The sequence below is a fragment of the Diabrotica virgifera genome, chromosome 7 (genome assembly GCF_917563875.1).
Source record: "Diabrotica virgifera virgifera chromosome 7, PGI_DIABVI_V3a".
NCBI classification, from domain to species: domain Eukaryota; kingdom Metazoa; phylum Arthropoda; class Insecta; order Coleoptera; family Chrysomelidae; genus Diabrotica; species Diabrotica virgifera.
In genome coordinates, this window is record NC_065449.1 from 142665014 (window position 1) to 142690113 (window position 25100).

A 25100-nucleotide genomic window follows, 5' to 3' on the forward strand; every position below is an offset into this window, starting at 1 on the left:
TTTATTTGGGGCACGTTACCCCATCTGCAGGCTCAGCCAAGTCAATTGGAAAGGCAATAATAGACTTTCTCATTTCAAATAACTTCTGTTTGGATAATTTAGTGGCGATTGGTTGTGACGGAACCATAGTGAATACTGGACATAAAAATGGAGTTATAACATATATCGAAAATGAACTTAAGCGACCTTTGCAATGGTTTGTGTGTGCCTTACATGCTAATGAGTTGCCATTGAGACATTTATTTCAACGTTTGGATGGAGCTACTACTGGACCTCGTCAATTCTCTGGAGTGATCGGGAAATTATTGGAAAAATGCGAACACCTTCCAATCGTAGATTTTGAAATAATTGAAAGTGATCTCCCAGAACTAACAATACCATCTAAAGAATTAAGCTCAGACCAGTCATATCTGTACGACATATGCAAAGCAATATCAAATGGCAACGTCTATGAAAATTTAGCAAATCGTAGCCCTGGAAAGTTAGCTCATTCCAGATGGCTGACAATGGCAAATAGAGTTCTCCGCCTCTACGTTGGAACCGAACATCCTACATCGAGATTGAAAGATCTTGTTCAATTTATAATTAAAGTCTATGCACCAATGTGGTTTTTTATAAAGCTTAATCCAAGTTGCACACAAGCCAGTTTGCATGTTTTCAAATCCATTACACTATCAAGATATTTAAGAGATGATCTTAAAAATATTATAGATGCAGTTATCCAACGAAACTCCTATTATATTCATCCGGAGAATCTTCTCTTATGTATGTTAACAGATAATCGTCAATGGGTACGAGAATTAGCTTTACGGAGAATTATTAAAGCCAGAAAAGAGAAAAAAGTCGGAATAAGGCAGTTTAAAATACCAGAAATAAACTTTAATGCTGCGGAGTATTTTGAGTTAATAAACTGGAGTGAATGTGAAGTAACGGCCCCACCAATGTTAGCTGACATACCAGATGATGAGCTGAAACAGTTAATTGATAGCTCTATAATTGCAGACTTTGACTTTCCAAAATATCCATGCCACACGCAAGCTGTGGAGAGATGTGTGAAATTGGTTTCGGAATCATCTTTGCTAGTTACAGGGCCAGAACGCAGAGACGGATTTATTCGATCTAAAATAAAATCAAAAGACTTTCTTGTAACTTACGATAACAAAGCACAATTTAAAATTGAATGAACGCATTTTTCTATTGATTTTTATTTCGCATTTTAGTGTGTTTAAAAATAGGATATTTATATTTTTGTTTGTTTTCGGTTTCCAATAAACTTTTAGTTCAGTTCAAATTTTGTTTTATTTCCCAACACCCTATAAAATGTGCAGTAGTTTCCCATATTTACACACAATTTTTCAGAAATAATTGTGAATTTATTATTTTTATTTTTGATTCAAGATCATTATCTGTTGGTAGAGGGTAGAATATCTTATTCTAAATGTATAAAAAAAATAACATGAACTCTTTGCATATAATTGAAACTTTTTACAGGTATTGCTAATTAAATTAAATAATTTTGATTTAGGGTTCACTTTAGGGGTGGTAGAGGGCTGAAGATGTTTTTTTAAAAATCCTAAAAAAAATACAGTGATTATACTTACCAAAAGGCATCTTTTTGGGGGTATTGTGTATTAAAACTAAACAAATAATTTTTTCGGCCCACCCTACTCTACAGGTCAAATTTTCAAATTTTGTCAAAGAATTTACCTATTGTTCTTAGTTAAGGACAGATTGTAAATATTACAACAATAAAAAAAAACATTCGATGTCTGGGATAAACATTTAACATAACTCGTAAACTAACAAATAGATCTTCTTAAAATTGTGTACACTAATAACCCTTACGCTCCATACACTCACAATTGTGAGCGTCTTATTTATAAGTGATATTAGGTTTAAAAATGGGTTTAAAATATCATTTTGCACCAGTTGCTGCACTACGACACGATAGTGGGTGCACGTGTCTATCATATTGTCACGGGATATTACCGAAAATTTGCTTAGATCCGTATGATATTGTTCAGTGAATGGTAACGACTTTTTGTAAAGTGTGTTAATATGGCTTCTAGACGTAAGTACACATTTTTATTTGTTTTAAAATATTTATTTTGGTAGATAGTCGTCACAAATTGTGTATGTTTACCTATTTAGACAAAATCATTCAATACTAATTTGAGGTTACAAATCCACAAACGTGTTTTGAAGAACAACACGTTTGTGAGGGCTAGGAGTGAGCGGTGTCAATGTAAGTTTTGAAGTGTTTCACGTTTATGTAGGCCGGGAGTAAATGGTGTAACAATGCAAAAAAAATAAATAATGATTCAGTGAACAAAACTGGTAACAAGGGTTTCTTTTTCAGGAACAACTAGAAAAGTTGACATGGCGAGACTGGCTGCTCATCCAGATGAAATCTACGAACTGCTGGATGAAATTGATTCCGATTTGGAAATTGAACTCGGAGATGATGATGATGATTGGGTACCGTCTGAAGAGGAGAATTTGACTGTACAAGATGATGAGATTGAAGAAAGTGATAAATCTGATGAAAGTGGAGACGAAAATGATTCAGCAGTTCCCAGTACTGTAAAAAATCTCCAAAAATCATCAATGCTAAATTGGGGTAGAACTAATCCATTTAAAAATGAAAATATACCCGAAACAATACTTCCAGATCCCACTGAAGTTTTAACACCATGGTGTTACTTTGAAAAGTATTTAGGAAACTAATTTTTTTCAACTGTGTGCAGAACGCACTGCACAATTCTATTTACAAAAACACGGAAGGGAACTTAAACCCAAAGTAACTCCTAAAGAAATAAAAAAAAATTTTGGGATCCATGCAGTGATGGGTTGTTTAAAATTCCCTCGAATTCATTTATATTAGAGCAGTCGCTTTAAACTTCCTGTAATTGCGGATGCAATTCCAAGATAGATTGTACCTCTTGAGAGTCAATCTTCATATTGTGGATGTATACACGGTAACAGAAGAAATTAAAAAAAATAATCGTCTGTGGAGAGTTCAGCCAATGATCGATTTAGTCAGAAGCCCATGTCGGGAATTAAAGAGAGAATCTGAAGCTGCATTCTCAATAGACGAACAGATGATTCCGTTTCTTGGTCGATGTGCTTTTCGGCAATATGTAAAAAATAAACCAAGACCTGTGGGTTTAAAACATTTCGTTTTATCAAAAAGTGATGGTACTGTCCTAGATTTTGAAATATATCAAGGAACAAGTACCAATTTAAGAAATAAAGAACTGGGACTCGGACCGTCAGTCATCCTTAGGCTAGTGGAAACGTTACCGGTTAATAGCTTTGTATTCTTCGACGATACCTTTGTTGCTCAAATTATCTGAGCTACAAATACATGGCACAGGAACTATTATGAACAATCGTTTTAAAGGATTTACATTTAAAACAGATAATCAGATGAAAAGAGGCGATTCTGAGCAGGTTGTTAGCAGTGATCAGAAGATATGTATCACTAAATGGAAAGATAATAAATCCGTTTTAATGGCATCTACGGCTTTTGGCCAAGAACCCACACATTTAGTCAAACGATGGGATAAAGCTAGTGCTAGTCGTGTGGAGGTTCCATGTCCAAACGTAATTAAAATTTACAACGAAAAGATGGGTGGAGTTGATATCTGCGATCAGATGATGGAGTGTTATAGAACTTTCTTCAAAACTCGCAAATGGACATTAAAGGTAATCCTACATCTATTTGATTTAGCTATTGTTAACAGTTGGATGGAAGACCGTCGCGACTGCCGAAGTAACAAATACAAATCAAAAGATATTAAAGATTTATTATCCTTTCGCTTAGAACTAGCAGATTATTTGTTATGTGGAATGAAAAGTCCAAATACAGAAAACGTGGACACAGAAGATGAACATGAAGACCCTCGTCCAAAGAAAATGAGACCGTCACCTTTACCTTGCACTGACAAAAGATATGATGGTTTTAATCACTGGCCTGTCTTGGAAGATCTAAAAAATCCTTTATGTTGCATATTGGAATCCTGTAAGAGTAGGTCAAGAGTTTCATGCAGCAAATGTAAAGTTTATCTCTGTATGAGCAAAAATCAAAATTGTTTTTTTAACTTTCACAACAAATAATGTGTTAAAAATATACTAGTTATTAACATTTGTAATAAATGACAATATGTGTACTTAATATTACTAATAAAGGTTGTAAAATGTTGTAATTTATTTGTTTTGTTTTCTAGGGGGAGTAGTCATACACTCCCAATACTCACAAATGTGTCAGTCACACAATTGTGCATGTCATGCATATACTCCTGGGAAACACAATCGTGAGTATCAATAAAATCTGTCAAAGTGACATAGCAAAATTCTGAAAAAAATTTGTATATCTCTTTGTTCCCATATAAATTGAAAAATAGACTGAACAACTTTATATGTCAACTTACATTGTTTCGGAAGTGTAAGGGATAAAGGCACTTAATTGCCTCGTGATCAACGTACAATAAGTTCCTTACGGCCTTTTTGGTAAAAGTTGTTAACAGTTACAAAATAGTGCAAAAAACGTGGTTTTTTGCAATTATCTCGGTTAATTCTTTATGGATTTTAACTTATAAAAATTCAAATCAATCGTTTTTTCATGATACACAACTTTCGTAAAACAACTTTTGCTTTAAATATGATACTAAAAATGCTATAGGCAAAAAACCACATTTTCTGACTTTGGCCTTATTTTATAAAAAAAATGAGGTCGATTTACGAGTACCTCTGTATGTATTTTTAATTAATTATATCCATCCTACCGTTTAGCACCTTCAAATACTTGTATTGATTTTTACCCTGAAATCGCTCATATTTATTTTTCTACCCTGGTCTACAATTATTGAAAGCATAGGTTTTAAAAAATGTGTGATTGTACCGCCCTGTATAGCTCATTAATAACGTTTCAAAGAATTTTATGTAATAAGCGTAATGGAACTAATACAGAAGTTCGCATGTAAAATTTTAAAAGACCCCATACTGACCTAATAATTATTTACAGTGATTTATTACACCTACTACCAACCTAAAAAGGAATACATACCACAAAACATACACAAACTGTCTGCTTTCTGAAATCGATATCCGAAATTTGTTAACGAATTTTTGTCAACACACAATAAAGTCATAAATAGCTCAGACTTCAAAGTCAACAGTATTTTTAACAAAATGGTGAAGGCATCAACGTTTAAACCATTCTGCTCATTTTAAATTACATTGTTATCATCTTCACTTCTGTTAGAATGTGACCGTGCAAAACTCAGATAAATCTTAATCTCATCCCCTACTGACAATTAGTGTATTTACCTATCTTACCTTTAAAAAAGACAGACCCCTTTTCGACGAAAGCCAGATGGTTTCCTTACCTTTACGTTCTTCTGTATAATAGGACAGGAAAACGGAACTGGCATTGTAAAATTGTATTAGCCAAATCGGATGTCCTATTTCCGGTTGGTGTGGCAAGGGAGAGCCGATTTGAGGGTTGTTATTTTCGGATGCGAGGGTGAAAGAGTATTTTTGTACTTTTTTATGGAACGGAGATAAGGGACATATTAGAGAGATATCGAAACCCTATTTAACATCGTCCTTTAATAAAAGATCCTTTATTTTGACATAAATAACCATGCTTATATGTCAAAAGTGTCAAAATAAAGGATCTTTTATTACCAAAAGACGGTTTCGATATCTCTCTATAATATCTAATGAATAATTGACGGTAGGCTCGAGAAGAAATGTTTAATGTCACATTTAAAAAAGTAGTCAATGTTCTTAGACGTTTGAAATAATTTTTATTTAAAATTTTTCAAAAATTTGAAAGGAACATATTATAGTCTAGGCGCCAGAGGGGTCACCGTGTCCTTTTTTATTCTGATGGACAAACTCAACGGTTTCTTATGGATTTTTGGTTGCTGATTACGAATTTCGAAGGTGGATTTCGATCCGAGTGGTCAAAAAATTGTTATAAACAATTTAATTATTTATAAAGCTCTGGCTCATAAACTAAAAGAGAGACAAAAAAAAGTTTATGAGCTCTGGCTCATAAACTAAAAAAGATACAAAAAAATTTAATAATTAGAACTCAACTATTGCAAAATTAGTGCACAATGCAAATTTAATTTTGCAAAATAAGTATTTTTCAAAGCTTTATCGATCGTAACTCGGCTTCTACGTATGCAAATGAGCATTAGAATGTCTCATTTTAAAGCTTAATAATTAATAGGTTTCCAAACAGTCTGTTAAATTATTTTGTCTTCATTTGTTTTAAAGTTATACAAGTTTGAATTTATAATTTTCTTAAAAAAATTGAACATTTATTTGTTTATAAGGATTTCAAGCAAATTTGAGCCATAAATAAACATTTATACTTTAATTAGCAATAATGATAGAAGAACACAAAAGGAACAATTTGAGCTTATGAAAATGTTCGTAGTGTATGAGGTGCAAGATCGGCTCACAGTCAAGTAATATCGCGGTAAAGACACCGATCGACTGCTCTCGTGTTACATTATTTTGCTCAGGAGGCCTTGCCTATTCTCAATAAATAATATCAGCTGCCTTTTTAGTAATATTTCTGAAATATTAGTTTTTAATGTTTGTTTTTACCTACTAAATATAGGTATTAGTAAAATTTACAAAGTGAATACAACGAACAAATAAGGATTATTATTTTATTTTAGTTTTAGAAATTAATTTTTTCTTATACATTAAATTTAATATTTTAGTTGGGAATAAGCCAATGTTGTGGCTTATTACTAAAATATATAGTAAATTGACAAAGTATTAATTTGTAAAATTAATAATAATAATTAAAAATAATTATTCTTATTTATTAACTTTTTAAAGATTTTCGTTATTGTGTTGTATGCAAACCGTTCTGAGAAAGAGAAAAGATTATGATTTATGATGTTTAGCGGCACAGGTATTTTATAGCGGGACCTTGATTTTATCTATTTTGAAGTATGTATATCCTTGACTGATCTATCTTTGTTTTAACATCTATCATTTAATCGAAATTTTTTCTTTCCTTTTTTCCCTAAGTTATCTTTAAGTCTCGTAATATTCATAGTAAATTTTAAATCGACCCCTTTCTGAAGCATTAATTAGCACCTAATAATATCTAATAGTATAAAGACAGCTCAATTTGTTAATTGTGCCACAAACATTATTTTTTATTAAAAAACAATTTTATACACCAAAAATACGACAGGGATAGTCAACTTCGACCAGCTTTGACGAACTAATATAATTCGACACCCTCTCCTCACTCTCCTGCGATAACGTTGCCCCTCCAGTTGTAAAATACTACGTTGAACCGTTCAAGGTGATTCATTCATTGAATAGAATAGAGAGACGTTCATTCATAAAACGTCCAGAGGCCGCGAAGCAGAGAGTGCCTACCTACTTCATCCGCTAGATATTCGTTCGGTTCGGCTTTTAATATATTTTTCGATTTCCACAGACAGTGTTCTGTTAAAAACGGTGGAAACACTGACACCGGGCCGATTATTCGAAAGGTGTTGTTTTTTAATGATCAGGTGTTGTTCTTTTCGAAGACTTAGGGCGTTGATACCTTGATACGTCGGGTGACGTGTGTTAGCAGTACGTATGGTATGGTGTAGCGGTCTTCAGTGAAAGTTAACGATGGAATTCGACGTTGGTGAATTGTGTTGGATTTTTTCGAATTGATGAACGACAATAATTATTGTGGGCTGCGATTTAAAAGTACGTAATGGCGATAAGCCTACATCATTTTTCAACTTGTTCTTATTCATTGATTCGACAAGATATTGTCTATCTATACATGCAAGGAAGTTCTTAAGCTCTATATTTTTTGTTCATATTACAATTATTCATTTATGCGGAAACTGTAAAGTCTTTCATTTTTCATATACATATTATTACATATTTATAAATCAAAATTTATATAGATTTAATGGTACGTGGTACGTAATCTATATTATGGCCTTTACATTATCAGAAACATATTTAAAAAAAAATAAAGGAAAAAGAACTATAATATATGTTTACGAGAAAATGATAGGTATTCAAAAGGAGGCAAACATTTGTTTTAAACTTAAATTCAAGAGTCTCAGGTGTAGGGTGTAGGTAATTGAATTGTCTTCTATTGAATCTATTCTAATTCAATAACAATTTGGCGGTTGTGGTTGCACACACCTTATTAACAAGCTGTTCTTAATATCTTTTGACAACGACTTCCGGAGTGGAAATCGAAACGTGTTAAGTATTTTACGTTAAAATATGTAATTCTCATTACAGTAGAACGTCGATAATCCGAACTAATTGGTACAGGGGTAGTTCGGATTATCAAATTGTTCGGATTATCTAACATATGTTCAAAATACATACAAATCTCATAAACATAGTACATATTATGTACATACGTTTTAGTTACAAGGAATAAAACACCTGCATAATAAACAAATATTTTATATTGTATGTATATCTGCATAAATAAAACAAAAATCCGCGGTCATATTTTGCCCATATTGTCATATTAAATCCAAAAATTCGGTCCGTGATCATATTTATTAATTAAAAAAAAAATTTGCGTTCGGATTAGCGATCGTTCGGATTACCAGGGTTCGGATTATCGACTTTCTACTGTACAATCTAACTGTGGCTAATCCCATATAAACATAACATTTAAGTTAAACATGCCACTAATCAGTCAACAGTTTTAGAAATCTATTCAAATAGCATAAAACATAAAACAGTATCTATACAGGGTGTCCCGAAAAGATTGCTCCTAAATTATACCACAGATTCTGGGTTCAAAAATAGGTTGATTGAACCTTACTTACCTTAGTACAAATGTGCACATAAAAAAAGTTACAGCCCTTTGAACTTACAAAATGAAAATAATTTTTTTCCAGTATATCGAAAACTATTAGAGATTTTTTACTGAAAATGGATATGTAGCATTCTTATGGTAGGAGTATCTTGAGAAAAAAATTATAGTGGAATTTGTGCACCCCATAAAAATTTTATGGGGGTTTGGTTCTCTTAAACTCCCCTAACTAAACTTTTGTGTATGTTCCTATTAAATTATTATTGTAGTACTATTAGTTAAACATACTGTTTTTAAAACTTTTTTGCCTCCTAGTACTTTCTCGATAAGCCAGTTTTTATCGAGATATTTTGAATATTTGTCAAATCCACAACATATTTGTATATGGTTAAAAAGATTATAGAGACCTGGTAATAATATAAAAAATTTATAATTTACATTTTTATAATATGAAAAAATACTAAGAGGCAAAAAAGTTTTAAAAACACTGTGTTTAACTAATGGTACCGCAATAAAAGTTTAATTGGAACGTACACAAACATTTGGGGGGTTTAAAGGAACGAAACCCCCATAAAATTTTTATGTAAACATATTAAAAAAGAATCGCATCTCGATAAAACCTGGCTTATCGAAAAAATTCTAAGAGGCAAAAAAAGTTTTAAAAATATTGTGTTTAACTGATGGTACCACAATAATAATTCAATTGGAACGACACAAAAGTTTGGAGGGGGGGGGGGGTTAAGGGAACAAAACCCCATAAAATTTTTATGGGGTGTACAAATTTCACTGTTGTTTTTTGTAAGATGATCCTACCATAAGAATGCCACATGTCCATTTTCAATAAAAAATCTCATAAGAGTTTTCGACATATGAAAAAAAATTGATTTTCATTTTGTAACTTCAAAGGGCTGTAAATTTTTTGTGTGCACTATTGTATATAGGTAAGTGAGGTCAATCAACCTATTTTTGACCCCAGAATCTGTAGTATAATTTATGACCAATATTTTCGGGGCACCCTGTATAACGAGCAATTTTACTCTCAGGTGTATTCGTGTAGAAATATCAAATGTCTATTTATACCTTCTCTTTAACTGCTGATTTTTAATGTTCCCGCTAATGTTCTCCAATAGTTTGTTCATCTCCGAATCTCCGTTGCTTCTGATTTTGCTATTTGTTGTATGACATATGTTGTATGAGTCCATAGTTATGACTGATTCACAGAGTTCTTCATAAAATCATAAAAGTTCATAAAAAGTCTTTACTTTGTGAAAACTTTTTATCTTCACTCCTACAGATTTTATATTTTGCTTTTTAGTTCTCTTTTTATCACGGGGTTTTCTTACATTTATTTCATATAGCTATTAATATACATTTTACAATCATGTTTTGTATAGTGTACTTAGGAATAATAATTATATCTTACATATATGTATTTTCATTCGCTCTAGAAAATTTTTAAACGTTATACCAACTCTATATTGTTGGTTATACTTTGCCAATCTTTACTTATTAATCTTCTTTTTATATCTAACACGCTAATACAGATATGCTTTTAACATTTTCAATTCCAAACACTTAGTTTCTGTATCCACATCGACAAATTTCCGCTTCATGTATTTTATAATATTCATTTTCCGGTAATTTTTGAACAGAACTCTAGAATCAGTAATGATTTAAGTTTAACCATTCTTTAATCAAAAATATAACACGCTTGTGACAAGAAAAAACTACATAACGGTATAGTGATTTTTTGGTACCATCTTAAGCATACAGTTCTATCAGAAATTTCGGACGAATTTTGAAAATATTCCTAATTTGTTGCTGTAGGTACTTTAAGCTTCGTATAATAAACTAGACCTGCGGCCCGTAAAAGAACTGGATCAGTATAACATTTATTCATAATAGAACTAACACAGAGCTATATTTTTATGTTTGTCTATTTCCAAAGGAAATAATAGTATTGTACCCTCGGAGATCGCTGGGAAAATTTACACTCAAAATAACAAAATTCAGTTTGGCAACACTGTGTTAATGTTGATAACAGTAACATAATATTTCTTTTAAGATAAACAGAACTTTAATTTAGTCCAGACAAATTAATATTTTTTTTTGGCAACAAAAATGAGATTTTTCAACCAAATAATGTTTCAAATATGATTGCAAAATATGTGCAAAATAATTTTTAATTGCGTTCTGGTAATGAGTTTGCTTTTTTTGCCATTAAAGTAGAAAAAAACTTTAAATTTCACTCATTAAATTATTATCGTCTTAATTATTTTAACTGTACCATCCATCCACTAATCCATCCACTAATTCTGAATGATTAATGGGTTGTTAAAACATTTTATCTGTAGTGGCTTCTGGAATGTCTTAAAAATATCGAATTTCATTGATAAAATGCCCATATCCCACCGATCTTCGCTTCGATCATAAATAGTAAGCAACAGGTTCATATCGATGCAATACCATTAAGGCACGTATCCATTACGTTGGATCCTGGATCCACATAGTGGATCCTGGATACGTTGGTGTACTCCCGCTCGGCGCTCACCCCCGGCGATTCAATCGGTGGCGGTTTATATGTAGAAGAGCGCATGCCGTATCCGTTGGAGCAGTTACACGGAGCACCAACGTAATGGATATGTACCTTTAGAGTACCACTGCTCCCCCTGAACCACTTTTATCTTTGTTTTTACTGTTTATTTAAAGTAACTGTTATTTGGCTTTTCTTTCTTCTTAAGCGGGCTCCACACTCTCGGCGAAGTTACTTCGCCAAAGTTGACCGAAGTACCTCTCTACACACTCGTTTTACTTCGCGAGGAACACATTCAAGCGGTGCGATACCGATAAAGATCCCTTTGACTCGGACGCGCCAGACCGACAGAGAACGGAAGTAGAACGAAGCGAGGCAAAGTTGCACATGGTGGCCGTCTACACTCTCGTACTTGTTGACTTCGGCGAAAGTGTGGAGCTCACATTAGAATGGCTTTAAAGGCGGCGAAATTGGATCCTTTGTTGTTTACAAATTAGTAACTTATATTGTAGAAATGCTTAAGTATGCGAAATTTGATCCCCTCTTGTTTACAATCGATCAGATGCCTTTTTAGTCAGATAACCGTTTTAGTTGGAAAGAAAGTCGTTCAACATGATGTTATAAAAATAGAAGGTTTCCTGTAAGGTGAAATGTAAATAAAAACGGTCAACATTAATTTTAGCACTGAGGATTTGCCCTGCATTAATGGTATCGACCTAAGTAAAAATAATTATTATTTTTAATTATATATTTAATTACCAGAAAAAAAAACAGCCGGATTATAGCTTAAAGCCGAACCAGCACTATCACAACCTACAAATCTGACCTAGTGGCGGTTCTATCCCGGGGCAAGGAGGTAACCGCCCCTGCAATTTTTACAGGACTACATCCCCTCTCAATAATTGGGGTTTTTGAGAACCAAACGAAACCACCGGTCATTCAAAATCTATTGTGACTTTCCCCCCATTTTTTTGGTCTAGAACCGCCACTGATCTGACCCGTTTCACTGTATTGGTTACTTGGACTATAATTTATAAATGCATCATATTGATGGATCTCATGCTCTCATGATGTCATATTAATTATTTAACCCCTGATGCCCTCCCGGGGTATTACCACTGGGGACCAAAACCGTTTGAATTTGAATTTAGCTTTAGTATCGTATTAATCTGTTCACCAAGTTTGGTTGAAATTTGAAATCGAATGTACTGAGTTATAATGTTCTGACTTACAACAGATAGCCCAATAAATGAACGTGAAATACGACGATACCGTGTAATTTTCAGTGTCACCACCGAATCGTATGAAAATTTGGATTTAGGTTCTCTTACTTACCCGTTACCCTCCACTTCAAAGTGGTTGCTTTTACTTGGGAGATGAAAAAACATACGTTTAAAATAAATCCGGAAATGGATAAATTTACTAATTCTAAGCAACTTTTTAATCTAATTTTCAAAGTGCTTATTTTTTAAAGGGTTCTAGTTGAACGAGTCACTAATCACGAGTGTGTGCAAACTTTGAACAGCCATATATTAACCAATTTTTGTCTTACAGAAAAACAAACTAAAACCAAAGATCATCATATAAAGTAACGATTCATTTGATTTGGGGTGCTAAATAGGAGGAGATTTTCACGATATTTTTTTTAACAAAAAAGGGGCCGAGAGGTGACTTTCACCCCCCAAGTAAAAGCAACCAACGACACAAGTCCAACTTTGAAGAGGAGGGTAAGTAGAACCTAAATCCAAATTTTCATCGAATTGTGTGGTGACACTGAGAATTACACTCCAAAACGGTCATTTACTGGGCTAAGACGAATCAAAGTGTCTTTTGTCTTTAGTAATTAAAATCAAAATACTGTTATGTGCAATGGGCATTTTTAACCAACATCTTAGTTTGTGCTTAGATGTGCGTTCCTGGTACGATTTTAATATACAAATTAATATAAAAATTTCATCAGAAAAAATAATCAAATTTTTTATTTTAGAATAATTATTAATGTGGTGGTTTTCGCAGAAGTTCCAATTTTCCAACTTAATTACCTGTACACCTGTACAATTACCATTCTTTTAATATAATTCAACACATTGTATACTTGAACATTTTTTATTAGTTTTAACTCATTATTTAAAAGCTCTAAGAAATTACCGCAAGGAAATTATATGAGTCTAGCATAGCTAATAAACTGACCAGCCGCTGGAATTCTTATTAAATTAATGAATAATTAATCAATTAAGAAGAAAAATAGTAGTAGTAGCCGCTACGAAGAGAATTTTTAATATCATAACGCCACCAAGGTCAAATTATCACATGCACTATTTTATTCAATGAGTGTGCAAGGATAGTTGTTGAAATTCTTGAAGACGATCCAAAAAGGACGACAGGAATCATGATGAGGAATTATGTAGAAATCATACTGCTCCACGTTTCCCTGCAACGGCAACGAAACAATACCTCAGTCAGGGCCGCCGCTAAAGTCTTGGCCGCCCGTGTGCAACTTAATATTTGCCGCCCCCTTCCAACACTTTAGGCGTTTCAACATAGGTACTAGTATTTAAAGAAATGTGCAGGAGATACATAACAATAATACCTAATTTGTAAATACCTAGAAACTTACTTGAACATTTAGACTAGTATCCATGATCCAAAGTCCATTCTATGTACATCCTAATATCTAATATCCTAGTTTAAACGTCCATTTAATTAAAATAAACTATGAATAGATAACATAAACATAAACACATGAATGAGTTTACGCTAAGGGCGATGAATTTGGTAATATGCGATAATAATAAGTCTGTCAAAATTTTTTATTATTTGTATCTCTGGGGAAGTTAATTTTTTAAATTTGTTGAGGAAAATTTTCAACAACAAATTGAACTTCACTTGGATTCATTTTTGCAGGCCATTTTCCGGGATCATCTGAAACCAAGTATAAGCTTGAGCTTCCTGCACTGTAATCCAGAATAACTGGAACATTAACTGTTCTATCTTGGTTGGTGGTTTCAGATTCAGGCGTTTCAGCATCAGGGCCTAGATTCCGTGCACTGCAGATATCTACATGTCGCTTTCTATCGATATTTGAATATCAAAATATTTGAATTTTTAGCTTTAATTGAATTATTTTCTAGTTTTGCTAGGTTATACTCTAATTCAGCGTTTCCCAAACGGTGGGTCGCGATCCAGTACCGGGCCATGAAAGCAAAATGCCGGGTCGCCTCGCCTCGTCGCTTCAGATCTTCAAGTGAACATGAACATCTTTTACACTGCGAAGTTCGTTGGTTATCAAGAGAGAATTTTTTAAAAAGACTTATTGAATTAATGGAAGAAATTTCACTATTCTTCAAACAACATCCACCAACGGCTATGGATGCAATATTTCAATTTAAAGACAGTTTTCATTATGTCAATTGGTTAATCAAGGTAGCCTATCTTTGTGGTATTTTTTATTACTCGAACAATCTAAATATAACATTACAAGGTAGCAATTAACTGTACAAGAGAAGGTGCCCATGCACCACGCACCAAGCACCACGCACCAAGCAACACGCACCAAGCATTATGCACCACGCACCACGCCCCAAGCACCAAGCACCACACATCACGCATCAAGCACCACGCACCAAACACCACGCACTAAGCACCACGCACTAAGCACCACGCACCACGAACCAAGCACCACGAACCAAGCACCACGCACCAACCACCACGCCCCAAGCACCACGCACCAAGCACCACGCATCACGCACCAAGCACCACGCACCAAGCACCACCCACCAAGCACCACGCACCAAGCACCACCCACCACGCACAACGCACCAAGCACCACGCACCAAGCACAAAGCACCACGCACCAAGCAACACGTAGCACGCACCATGCACCATGCAACAAGCACCACGCACCAAGCACCACGCACATCGCAACACGCACCTCGCACATTGCATCACGCACCTCGCACATCGCACCTCGCACATCACCCCTCGCACTTCGCACCTTGCACCTCGCATATTGCACCTCGCACCACGCACTTCACACCACGCACCTCTTACCTCGGACCTCGCACCTCTCATTCACACACACACTCATACACACCAGTGTATGTAGTGAGTATGTAGTATGTAAATAGTGGGCCACGAAGGATAAACACAAAAATAACCGGGCCACGGAAAAATAAGTTTGGGAAACGCTGCTCTAATTGATAAACTAGAGCAAAACTAGAAAATAATTCAATTAAAGCTAAAAATTCATATATTTTGATATTCAAATATCGATAGAAAGCGACATGTAGATATCTACAGTGCACGGAATCTAGGCCCAGCTCTCACACTATCGCTATTATTGTCATCAAATCCCCCGTCTCTATCCGCAGTAAAATTCATTTGTTTGAAGGTCCTAAATTTATATGCGACTGTTCTTTATTTTCGCTTATGTTTTTCATCAAAAATTCCAGTGCACCGCTAAGTTTTCTTTCTGCTCAGTTTTGCCTTTTTTATTTGTCTAGGTAAATTGAAAGCCTGAAAGTCGCTTTCTTTTCCTTTTGGGAATTTTAAAAGTATCATCAAAGAATATAGACCTTAGTTCTATATTATGGAGAGTATATATTCTTTGGTATCACTTAAGAACAAGGCCGAGCGAATTTAACAAAATAAAACCAAAGACACTTCACATAATTTATCCAAATAATCCGTAACCGTAACGCGTATATGATTAATAATTGCTCTGATCTCGACGTTACTTAGAAATACAGTAGGTAGTATGCAAAAGAAACGGGTACACTACTATACAGGGTGTCCCGAAAAGATTGGTCATAAATTCTACCACAGATTCTGGGGTCAAAAATAGGTTGATTGAACCTGACTTACCTATATACAATAGTATGTACACACAAAAAAAGTTACAGCCCTTTGAAGTTACAAAATGAAAATCGTTTTATTTTCATATATCGAAAACTCTTGGAGATTTTTTATTGAAAATGGACATGTGGCATTCTTATGGAAGCAACATCTTAAAAAAAAATTAAAGTGAAATTTGTGCACCCCATAAAAATATTATGGGGGTTTTGTTCCCTTAAACCCCCCCAAACTTTTGGGTACGTTCCAATTAAATTATTATTGTGGCACCGTTAGTTAAACACAATGTTTTTAAAACTTTTTTGCCTCTTAGTACTTTTTCGATAAGGCAGTGTTTATCGAGATATTTTGAATATTTGTCGAATCCACCACATATTTTTATATGGTTAAGTACGATTATAGAAACTTATTAATAATCTGAAAATTTATTTATAATTTATATTTTTAGGTATATTTTGAAAAAGAAGCCACATCTCGATAAAAGGTGACTTATCAAAAAAAGACTAAGAGGCAAAAAGTTTTAAATACACTGTGTTTAACTAATAGTACCGCAATAATAGTTTAATTGGAACGTACACAAACATTTGGGGGGTTTAAAGGAACAAAACCCCCACAAAATTTTTATGTAAACATATTAAAAAAGAAGGCGCGTCTCGATAAAAACTGGCTTATCGAAAAAATACTCAGAGGCAAAAAAGTTTTAAAAACCTTGTGTTTAACTAATGGTACCACAATAATGAATTCATTGGAACGTACACAAAAGTTTGGGGGGGTTTAAAGGAACAAAACCCCCATAAAATTTTTATGGGGTGGACAAATTTCACTATAATTTTGTTTTAACATGTTCCTGCCATAAGAATGATACATGTCCATTTTCAATGAAATATCTCAAATATAGTTTTCGATATATTGAAAAAAAGGCTATAGCGGGATAAGATGGTAAAATCTGCACTCGGCTGGATTCTTAGTTGGGGTTGGGCAATCGAAAGTACATAATTCAAAAACCCCCTAACCAAATTTTTAGCTCCCTATGTGACCCCAGGTGTCCCCTATCGAAAAAAATGTGTTTTTTCGAAAAACATTTTTTTGGAGCGATCTTTTGCCTTAAAAAATGTGAAAAAAATTGTGAATGTACATTATTATACCCTAAATCCCACTGATTTTTTTCAGATTTTTTGGATCAAAATTGACGCCAGAAAAAATTTTTGAAGTTTTCAAAAAATTTTTAGGTTATGTAGGTAATTTTTGGCTAGCTCCGACAAAATTTTTTTTAGTGTATTTTTTTCCGTTCTTTTGAATGGCAGGGATAGTTTTGCCATTTTCTCGCCGGAAATTACTCAAAATTCGAAAAAACCCATTTTTTGGTTACCCCCCTCATATTTTTAATGTTTACTGAGCGATCTTTTCTTTAAAAAATCTGAAAAAAATTATGAACATACATTGATGCTCAAAAATATACTATTTTTTTTTCAGATTTTTTGGATCAAAATTGAAAAATTTTGAATTTTTCAAAAAAATTTTTGGTTATGTAGGTAATTTTTGGCGAGCGCCGACATAATTTTTTTTAGTGTATTTTTTTCCGTTCTTTTGAATGGCTGGGATAGTTTTGCCATTTTCTCGCCGGAAATTGCTCAAAATTCGAAAAAAAACCCATTTTTTGGTTCCCCCCTCATATTTTTAGTGTTTACTGACCGATCTTTCCTTTAAAAAATCTGAAAAAAATTATGAACATACATTGATGCCCAAAAATATACTGGTATTTTTTTCAGATTTTTTGGATCAAAATTGAAAAATTTTGAATTTTTCAAAAATTTTTTAGGTTATGTAGGTAATTTTTGGCTAGGTCCGACATAATTTTTTTTAGTGTATATTTTCCCGTTCTTTTGAATGGCTGGGATAGTTTTGCCATTTTCTCGCCGGAAATTGCTCAAAATTCGAAAAAACCCTTTTTTTGGTTCCCCCCCCCCTCATATTTTTAGTGTTTACTGAGCGATCTGTTCTTTAAAAAATCTGAAAAAAAAATTATGAACATACATTGATGGCCAAAAACATACTGTTTTTTCTCAAAAAATTTTTAGGTTATGTAGGTAATTTTTGGCTACCTCCGACTTAATTTTTTTTAGTGTATTTTTTTCCGTTCTTTTGAATGGCAGGGATAGTTTTGCCATTTTCTCGCCGGAAATTACTCAAAATTCGAAAAAACCCATTTTTTTGGTTACCCCCCTCATATTTTTAGTGTTTACTGAGTGATCTTTTCTTTAAAAAATCTGAAAAAATTATGAACATACATTGATGCCCAAAAATATACAATTTTTTTTTCAGATTTTTTGGATCAAAATTGAAAAATTTTGAATTTTTCAAAAAAATTTTAGGTTATGTAGGTAATTTTTGGCGAGCGCCGACATAATTTTTTTTAGTGTATTTTTTTCCGTTCTTTTGAATGGCTGGGATAGTTTTGCCATTTTCTCGCCGGAAATTGCTCAAAATTCGAAAAAACCCATTTTTTGGTTCCCCCTCATATTTTTAGTGTTTACTGACCGATCTTTCCTTTAAAAAATCTGAAAAAAATTATGAACATACATTGATGCCCAAAAATATACTGGTTTTTTTTTCAGATTTTTTGGATCAAAATTGAAAAATTTTGAATTTTTCAAAAATTTTTTAGGTTATGTAGGTAATTTTTGGCTAGGTCCGACATAATTTTTTTTAGTGTATATTTTTCCGTTCTTTTGAGTGGCTGGGATAGTTTTGCCATTTTCTCGCCGGCACAGTGCGCAGCACGTGGAAAATCGAGCACGAATTGGCTTATGCTTACCTATAATATTATTGTATTATTATTCTATCTATGTATATCATGGATTGAAAATATAAATATATGTAGATATTCACATACTTATTTAGTAAGTAAGCTACATTTATGGAAATAACTTGATTACGGTGCAATTTGCTTATTTAAAATGTAACTTTTAACGAATAATTTTATTTAATTTACACCTTTGAAAAGTAAAATTAATAAATCAAATAAAGTTGAAAATAAACGGTTGCCTATAACTGTATGGCATATTTCATGCTTTGGAAACGTTTTTAATAATTACTTATTACTTATTAATTACTTATTAATTACTTATAATTACTTATTAATAACATTAATAATGTCTATATATATTTAAATATTTATAATATTGATATATTTTTTAAAATAGGTACTCTAGCCTTTCAAAAAATTAACTTTCAAGTACCTTAAGTTAATTAATAAATACGCAAAAGCTAATATTAATATGGTAATTTCAATTGAGAAATCGGAAAACACAACTAAGACGAAGAAATATCTATGAATTGATCTATACATAATGTAATTAAGGTAGCCATGTACCTATAGTTAAGGGTTAAGGTTGTCTACTAAAAACATAGGAAAAATATCAACAAAGGGAGTTTGTCGTATTTTATGCATATTCTCTTCTCAAAATGGCTACCTTCTCTTCTCAAAAAACCTGATCACGCTATTCAAAATAACGGAAAATCGTTATTTATTGACATGCAATTGAGTTTATGTGTACACATAGGGGGACACAAAGAAATGGCTCTTTTCGAATTGTGAGGAAGTCCCGGAGAGAAAATGACAAATCTAACCCAGTTATTCAAAAGAACGAAAAAAAAATACACAAATTATTTCGAAGTCCGTCAAAAATGGCTTACATAAACGATTTTTTTTGAAAAATTCAAAAAATTTGTAAAATTTTAATCCAAAAAATCTAAAAAAAATCAGTATGTTTTTGGGCATAACAATGTATGCTCAACATTTTTTTTCAGATTATTTTAAGAAAATATCGCTCAGTAAACACTAAAAATATGAGGGGGGAAAACCAAAAAATGGGTTTCTTCGAATTTTGAGCAATTTCCAGCGAGAAAATGGCAAAACTATCCAAGCCATTCAAAAGAAGGCAAAAATACACTAAAAAAAATTATATCGGAGCTAGCCAAAAATTTCCTACATACCCTAAAAATTTTTTGAAAAATTCAATAATTTTTTCTGGCCTCAATTTTGATCCAAAAAATCTGAAAAAAAAAAGTATGTTTTTGGGCATCAATGTATGTTCATAATTTTTTTCAGATTTTTTAAAGAACAGATCACTCAGTAAACACTAAAAATATGAGGGGGGAAACCAGAAAATGGGTTTTTTCGAATTTTGAGCAATTTCCGGCGAGAAAATGGCAAAACTATCCCAGCCATTCAAAAGAACGGAAAAAATACACTAAAAAAAATTATGTCGGAGGTAGCCAAAAATTACCTACATAACCTAAAATTTTTTTGAGAAATTCAATAATTTTTTCTAGCCTCAATTTTGATCCAAAAAATCTGATAAAAAAACAGTATGTTTTTGGCCATCAATGTATGTTCATAATTTTTTTCAGATTTTTTAAAGAACAGATCGCTCAGTAAACACTAAAAATATGAGGGGGGAACCAAAAAAATGGGTTTTTTCGAATTTTGAGCAATTTCCGGCGAGAAAATGGCAAAACTATCCCAGCCATTCAAAATAACGGCAAAATATACACTAAAAAAAATTATGTCGGACCTAGCCAAAAATTACCTACATAACCTAAAAAATTTTTGAAAAATTCAAAATTTTTCAATTTTGATCCAAAAAATCTGAAAAAAATACCAGTATATTTTTGGGCATCAATGTATGTTCATATTTTTTTTTCAGATTTTTTAAAGGAAAGATCGGTCAGTAAACACTAAAAATATGAGGGTGGGACCAAAAAATGGGTTTTTTCGAATATTGAGCAATTTCCGGCGAGAAAATGGCAAAAATATCCCAGCCATTCCAAAGAACGGAAAAAAATACACTAAAAAAAATTATGTCGGCGCTCGCCAAAAATTACCTACATAACCTAAAATTTTTTTGAAAAATTCAACATTTTTCAATTTTGATCCAAAAAATCTGAAAAAAAAATGGTATATTTTTGGACATCAATGTATGTTCATAATTTTTTTCAGATTTTTTAAAGAAAAGATCGCTCAGTAAACACTAAAAATATGAGGGGGGTAACCAAAAAAATGGGTTTTTTCGAATTTTGAGTAATTTCCGGCGAGAAAATAGCAAAACTATCCCTGCCATTCAAAAGAACGGAAAAAATACACTAAAAAAAATTATGTCGGAGGTAGCCACAAATTACCTACATAACCTAAAAATTTTTTGAGAAATTCAATAATTTTTTCTAGCCTCAATTTTGATCCAAAAAATCTGATAAAAAAAACAGTACGTTTTTGGCCATCAATGTGTTCATAATTTTTTTTCAGATTTTTTAAAGAACAGATCGCTCAGTAAACACTAAAAATATGAGGGGGGAACCAAAGAAATGGGTTTTTTCGAATTTTGAGCAATTTCCGGCAAGAAAATGGCAAAACTATCCCAGCCATTCAAAATAACGGCAAAATATACACTAAAAAAAATTATGTCGGACCTAGCCAAAAATTACCTACATAACCTAAAAATTTTTTGAAAAATTCAAAATTTTTCAACTTTGATCCAAAAAATCTGAAAAAAATACCAGTATATTTTTGGGCATCAATGTATGTTCATAATTTTTTTTCAGATTTTTTAAAGGAAAGATCGGTCAGTAAACACTAAAAATATGAGGGGGGAACCAAAAAATGGGTTTTTTTCGAATTTTGAGCAATTTCCGGCGAGAAAATGGCAAAACTATCCCAGCCATTCAAAAGAACGGCAAAATATACACCAAAAAAAATTATGTCGGACCTAGCCAAAAATTACCTACATAACCTAAAAGTTTTTTGAAAAATTCAAAATTTTTCAACTTTGATCCAAAAAATCTGAAAAAAATACCAGTATATTTTTGAGCATCAATGTATGTTCATAATTTTTTTTTCAGATTTTTTAAAGGAAAGATCGGTCAGTAAACACTAAAAATATGAGGGGGGAACCAAAAAATGGGTTTTTTTCGAATTTTGAGCAATTTCCGGCGAGAAAATGGCAAAACTATCCCAGCCATTCAAAAGAACGGAAAAAAATACACTAAAAAAAATTATGTTGGCGCTCGCCAAAAATTACCTACATAACCTAAAAATTTTTTGAAAAATTCAAAATTTTTCAATTTTGATTCAAAAAATCTGAAAAAAAGAAATAGTATATTTTTGGGCATCAATGTATGTTCATAATTTTTTTCAGATTTTTTAAAGAAAAGATCGCTCAGTAAACACTAAAAATATGAGGGGGGTAACCAAAAAAATGGGTTTTTTCGAATTTTGAGTAATTTCCGGCGAGAAAATGGCAAAATTATCCCTGCCATTCAAAAGAACGGAAAAAAATACACTAAAAAAAATTTTGTCGGAGCTAGCCAAAAATTACCTACATAACCTAAAATTTTTTTCAAAACTTCAAAAATTTTTTCTGGCGTCAATTTTGATCCAAAAAATCTGAAAAAAATCAGTGGAATTTAGGGTATAATAATGTACGTTCACTATTTTTTTCACATTTTTTAAAGCAAAAAATCGCTCCAAAGAAATGTTTTTCGAAAAAACACATTTTTTTCGATAGGGGACACATGGGGTCACATAGGGAGCTAAAAATTTGGTTAGGGGGTTTTTGAATTATGTACTTTCGATTGCCCAACCCCAACTAAGAATCCAGCCGAGTGCAGATTTTACCATCTTATCCCGCTATAGCCTTTATTTGCATTTTGTAACTTCAAAGGGCTGTAACGGGCAGAATGTGTGGTATAATTTATGACCAATCTTTTCGGGACACCCTGTATATTACAAACAAAATCGTTTATCAAAAGCGTGTCTAAAATCATCAAATTCTCAACTTGAGTGAACTATAACCCATCTATTACCATACATAAGCATAAAGGAACAATATTATAACAAAGCAACCATCGAGTAATAAAAAAAGATTTTTTTAAACCATCGAGTAATAAAAAAGACTTTTATTACTCAATGAGAGCAACTAACAAGCACTTATCTAAATTCTTGGAAAGTAGCCTATTGTCGTATCGTACTCTTTTAACAAATCATAAATGTTCAGAATTTGAAAAAAATGCATATGGACCACGTAAATAAAAATATCTTAAATCCGAAAGCCGACAGCCACTTTGAATTAAAAAGCATTCCCTGAACTACTTTATGACTACAGCTGCAAAAGGGCAGTTTATATAATAAATAACATTTTCTGGTATTTTTGTTTAGATTGTTTGGATTATTATAGAATTATCTGAATCATTACTATTTATTTTTTGAATTTATTTTCGTTTTAAAAAAGTATTATCATCAGTGGCCTGCTTTTGGCCGCCCCTATAATCGGCCGCCCGTGTGCGATGCACACTTTGCATACATGGTAGCGGCGGCCCTGACCTAAGTTATAATTTTGTCCTTTAAATAAAAGTTGTGGTGATACGAATTGGATTAACGTCATTTAATAATAATCATAATCGTCGTAATCATCTACTGGCAGTTTTGCTGCTCCATCTAGCGATTATTCTACTCTTGCTCATCCTCCTCACTCAACGCTTCCGCAACAAAAAAAAATAAGCATACCTGCTTTCAAGAGGCGAAAGCCTAAACGGGGTTTCATGCCATGTACTATATTTATATAGGCGCAAAAATTCGGCTCCACAGTGCTTTTTAAATGCAATAATTTTTTTTGAATCCCAAGAAAACTAAAATATATTTTTGAAAAATTTAAACGCAGAATTAAAGATTTCATTATTACCGATGGCTGAAAGTCCCTTAAAATAAGCAAAACGTTTCTTTTTCTACGGCCGTGCTTAAAGAGCCACTTTTACGCACGCATTTCGTTTCCGAAAGTTGCAATTTCCCGCCCGGCGTGCGGGAAAGTAAAATACCTTGTAATATGGCATTATAATATATTATAATACATGAAATAAACTAATATTTAGATATTATTTACTAATTTATTTTAAATTTATCTTATTGTGTTCATGTTTTAATAAAATTAGCACAATAATTCGATGAAATAAAATTATTTTGACATAATATTTAGAAGTCAGATCAGTAGAAAATTACAATGGTTTTGAATCGTCGTCATGGAAACCAATATCGTCGTCGTGGTAACCCATTATATTGAAAGTTTGGTTTTGACAACCTTGCCAAAGAATTAATTTGTGTATTTTCACTTCTAAATAAAAATTGATGTAACTCTATTTTTTGTGGCTTTTTTCCAAACGTACGTCCCTAGAAAAAATATTGTTCCTTACTCATGCGGAATGTGTCTTCCCGCACTCGACTGCGAAATAGTTATTTTTCTACAACCACTATTCAAAGTGCACTTTTCTGCACGGTTTTATGTTAGCAAACTTGATATTTTCTCACAGTATAAGATATTTGACATTAGTGTGCAGAAAAGTGACGTTTCTGTGCCGCAAAGTGACGTTTCTGTGCCGCAAAGTTCTTTTCTGCACAGTTGACTACCTCATTCTGAGTAACGTTATATTCTGTTTACATCCGTGGACTACCGCATTCTGAGTAACGTTATATTCTGTTTACATCCGTGGTTAAACTTTAGACAAATATATAACCTATAAGACAATTATTATATTTAACTATAGCATAGAAACTAAATTATGGATGTTACAACTGTTTTATTTTACAATTTTATTCTTATTAAACATTTTATAATTATCAAATAACCAATAAGGATTTAGCAACCTATGCAAGAGACGTCGAATGAAGTAGGTTTTGTGTAAATCCGTGACTGCATAAATATAATGTCAATAATGTGTAATAATTCTTTAAATTTAAACAAATTAAGGCAGTGCATTAATTTTTTAACTGATTTCTCTGCAATTTATTTAGGTATAAGGAATTTAAATTGATTAGTAGGTATTAATTAAATACAG

The 25100-nt window shown here is 32.6% G+C and overlaps 1 protein-coding gene across 3 annotated transcripts in view; it reads left to right on the forward strand.

Moving 5' to 3' along the window:
- LOC114331285 (E3 ubiquitin-protein ligase HECW2) overlaps window positions 1–25100 on the forward strand; it is a 955949-nt gene that overhangs the window by 532819 nt on the left and 398030 nt on the right. The window contains exon 1 of one of the 3 annotated variants that reach the window (XM_028280809.2): window positions 7382–7746. The exons of the other annotated variants lie outside the window; for them this stretch is intronic. Within the exon in view, the coding sequence (XP_028136610.1) occupies window positions 7710–7746 (37 nt within the window). The 5' untranslated portion in view covers window positions 7382–7709. Of the gene's footprint in view, window positions 1–7381; window positions 7747–25100 lie in introns of those variants that run through there. 3 annotated transcript variants of the gene reach the window in all.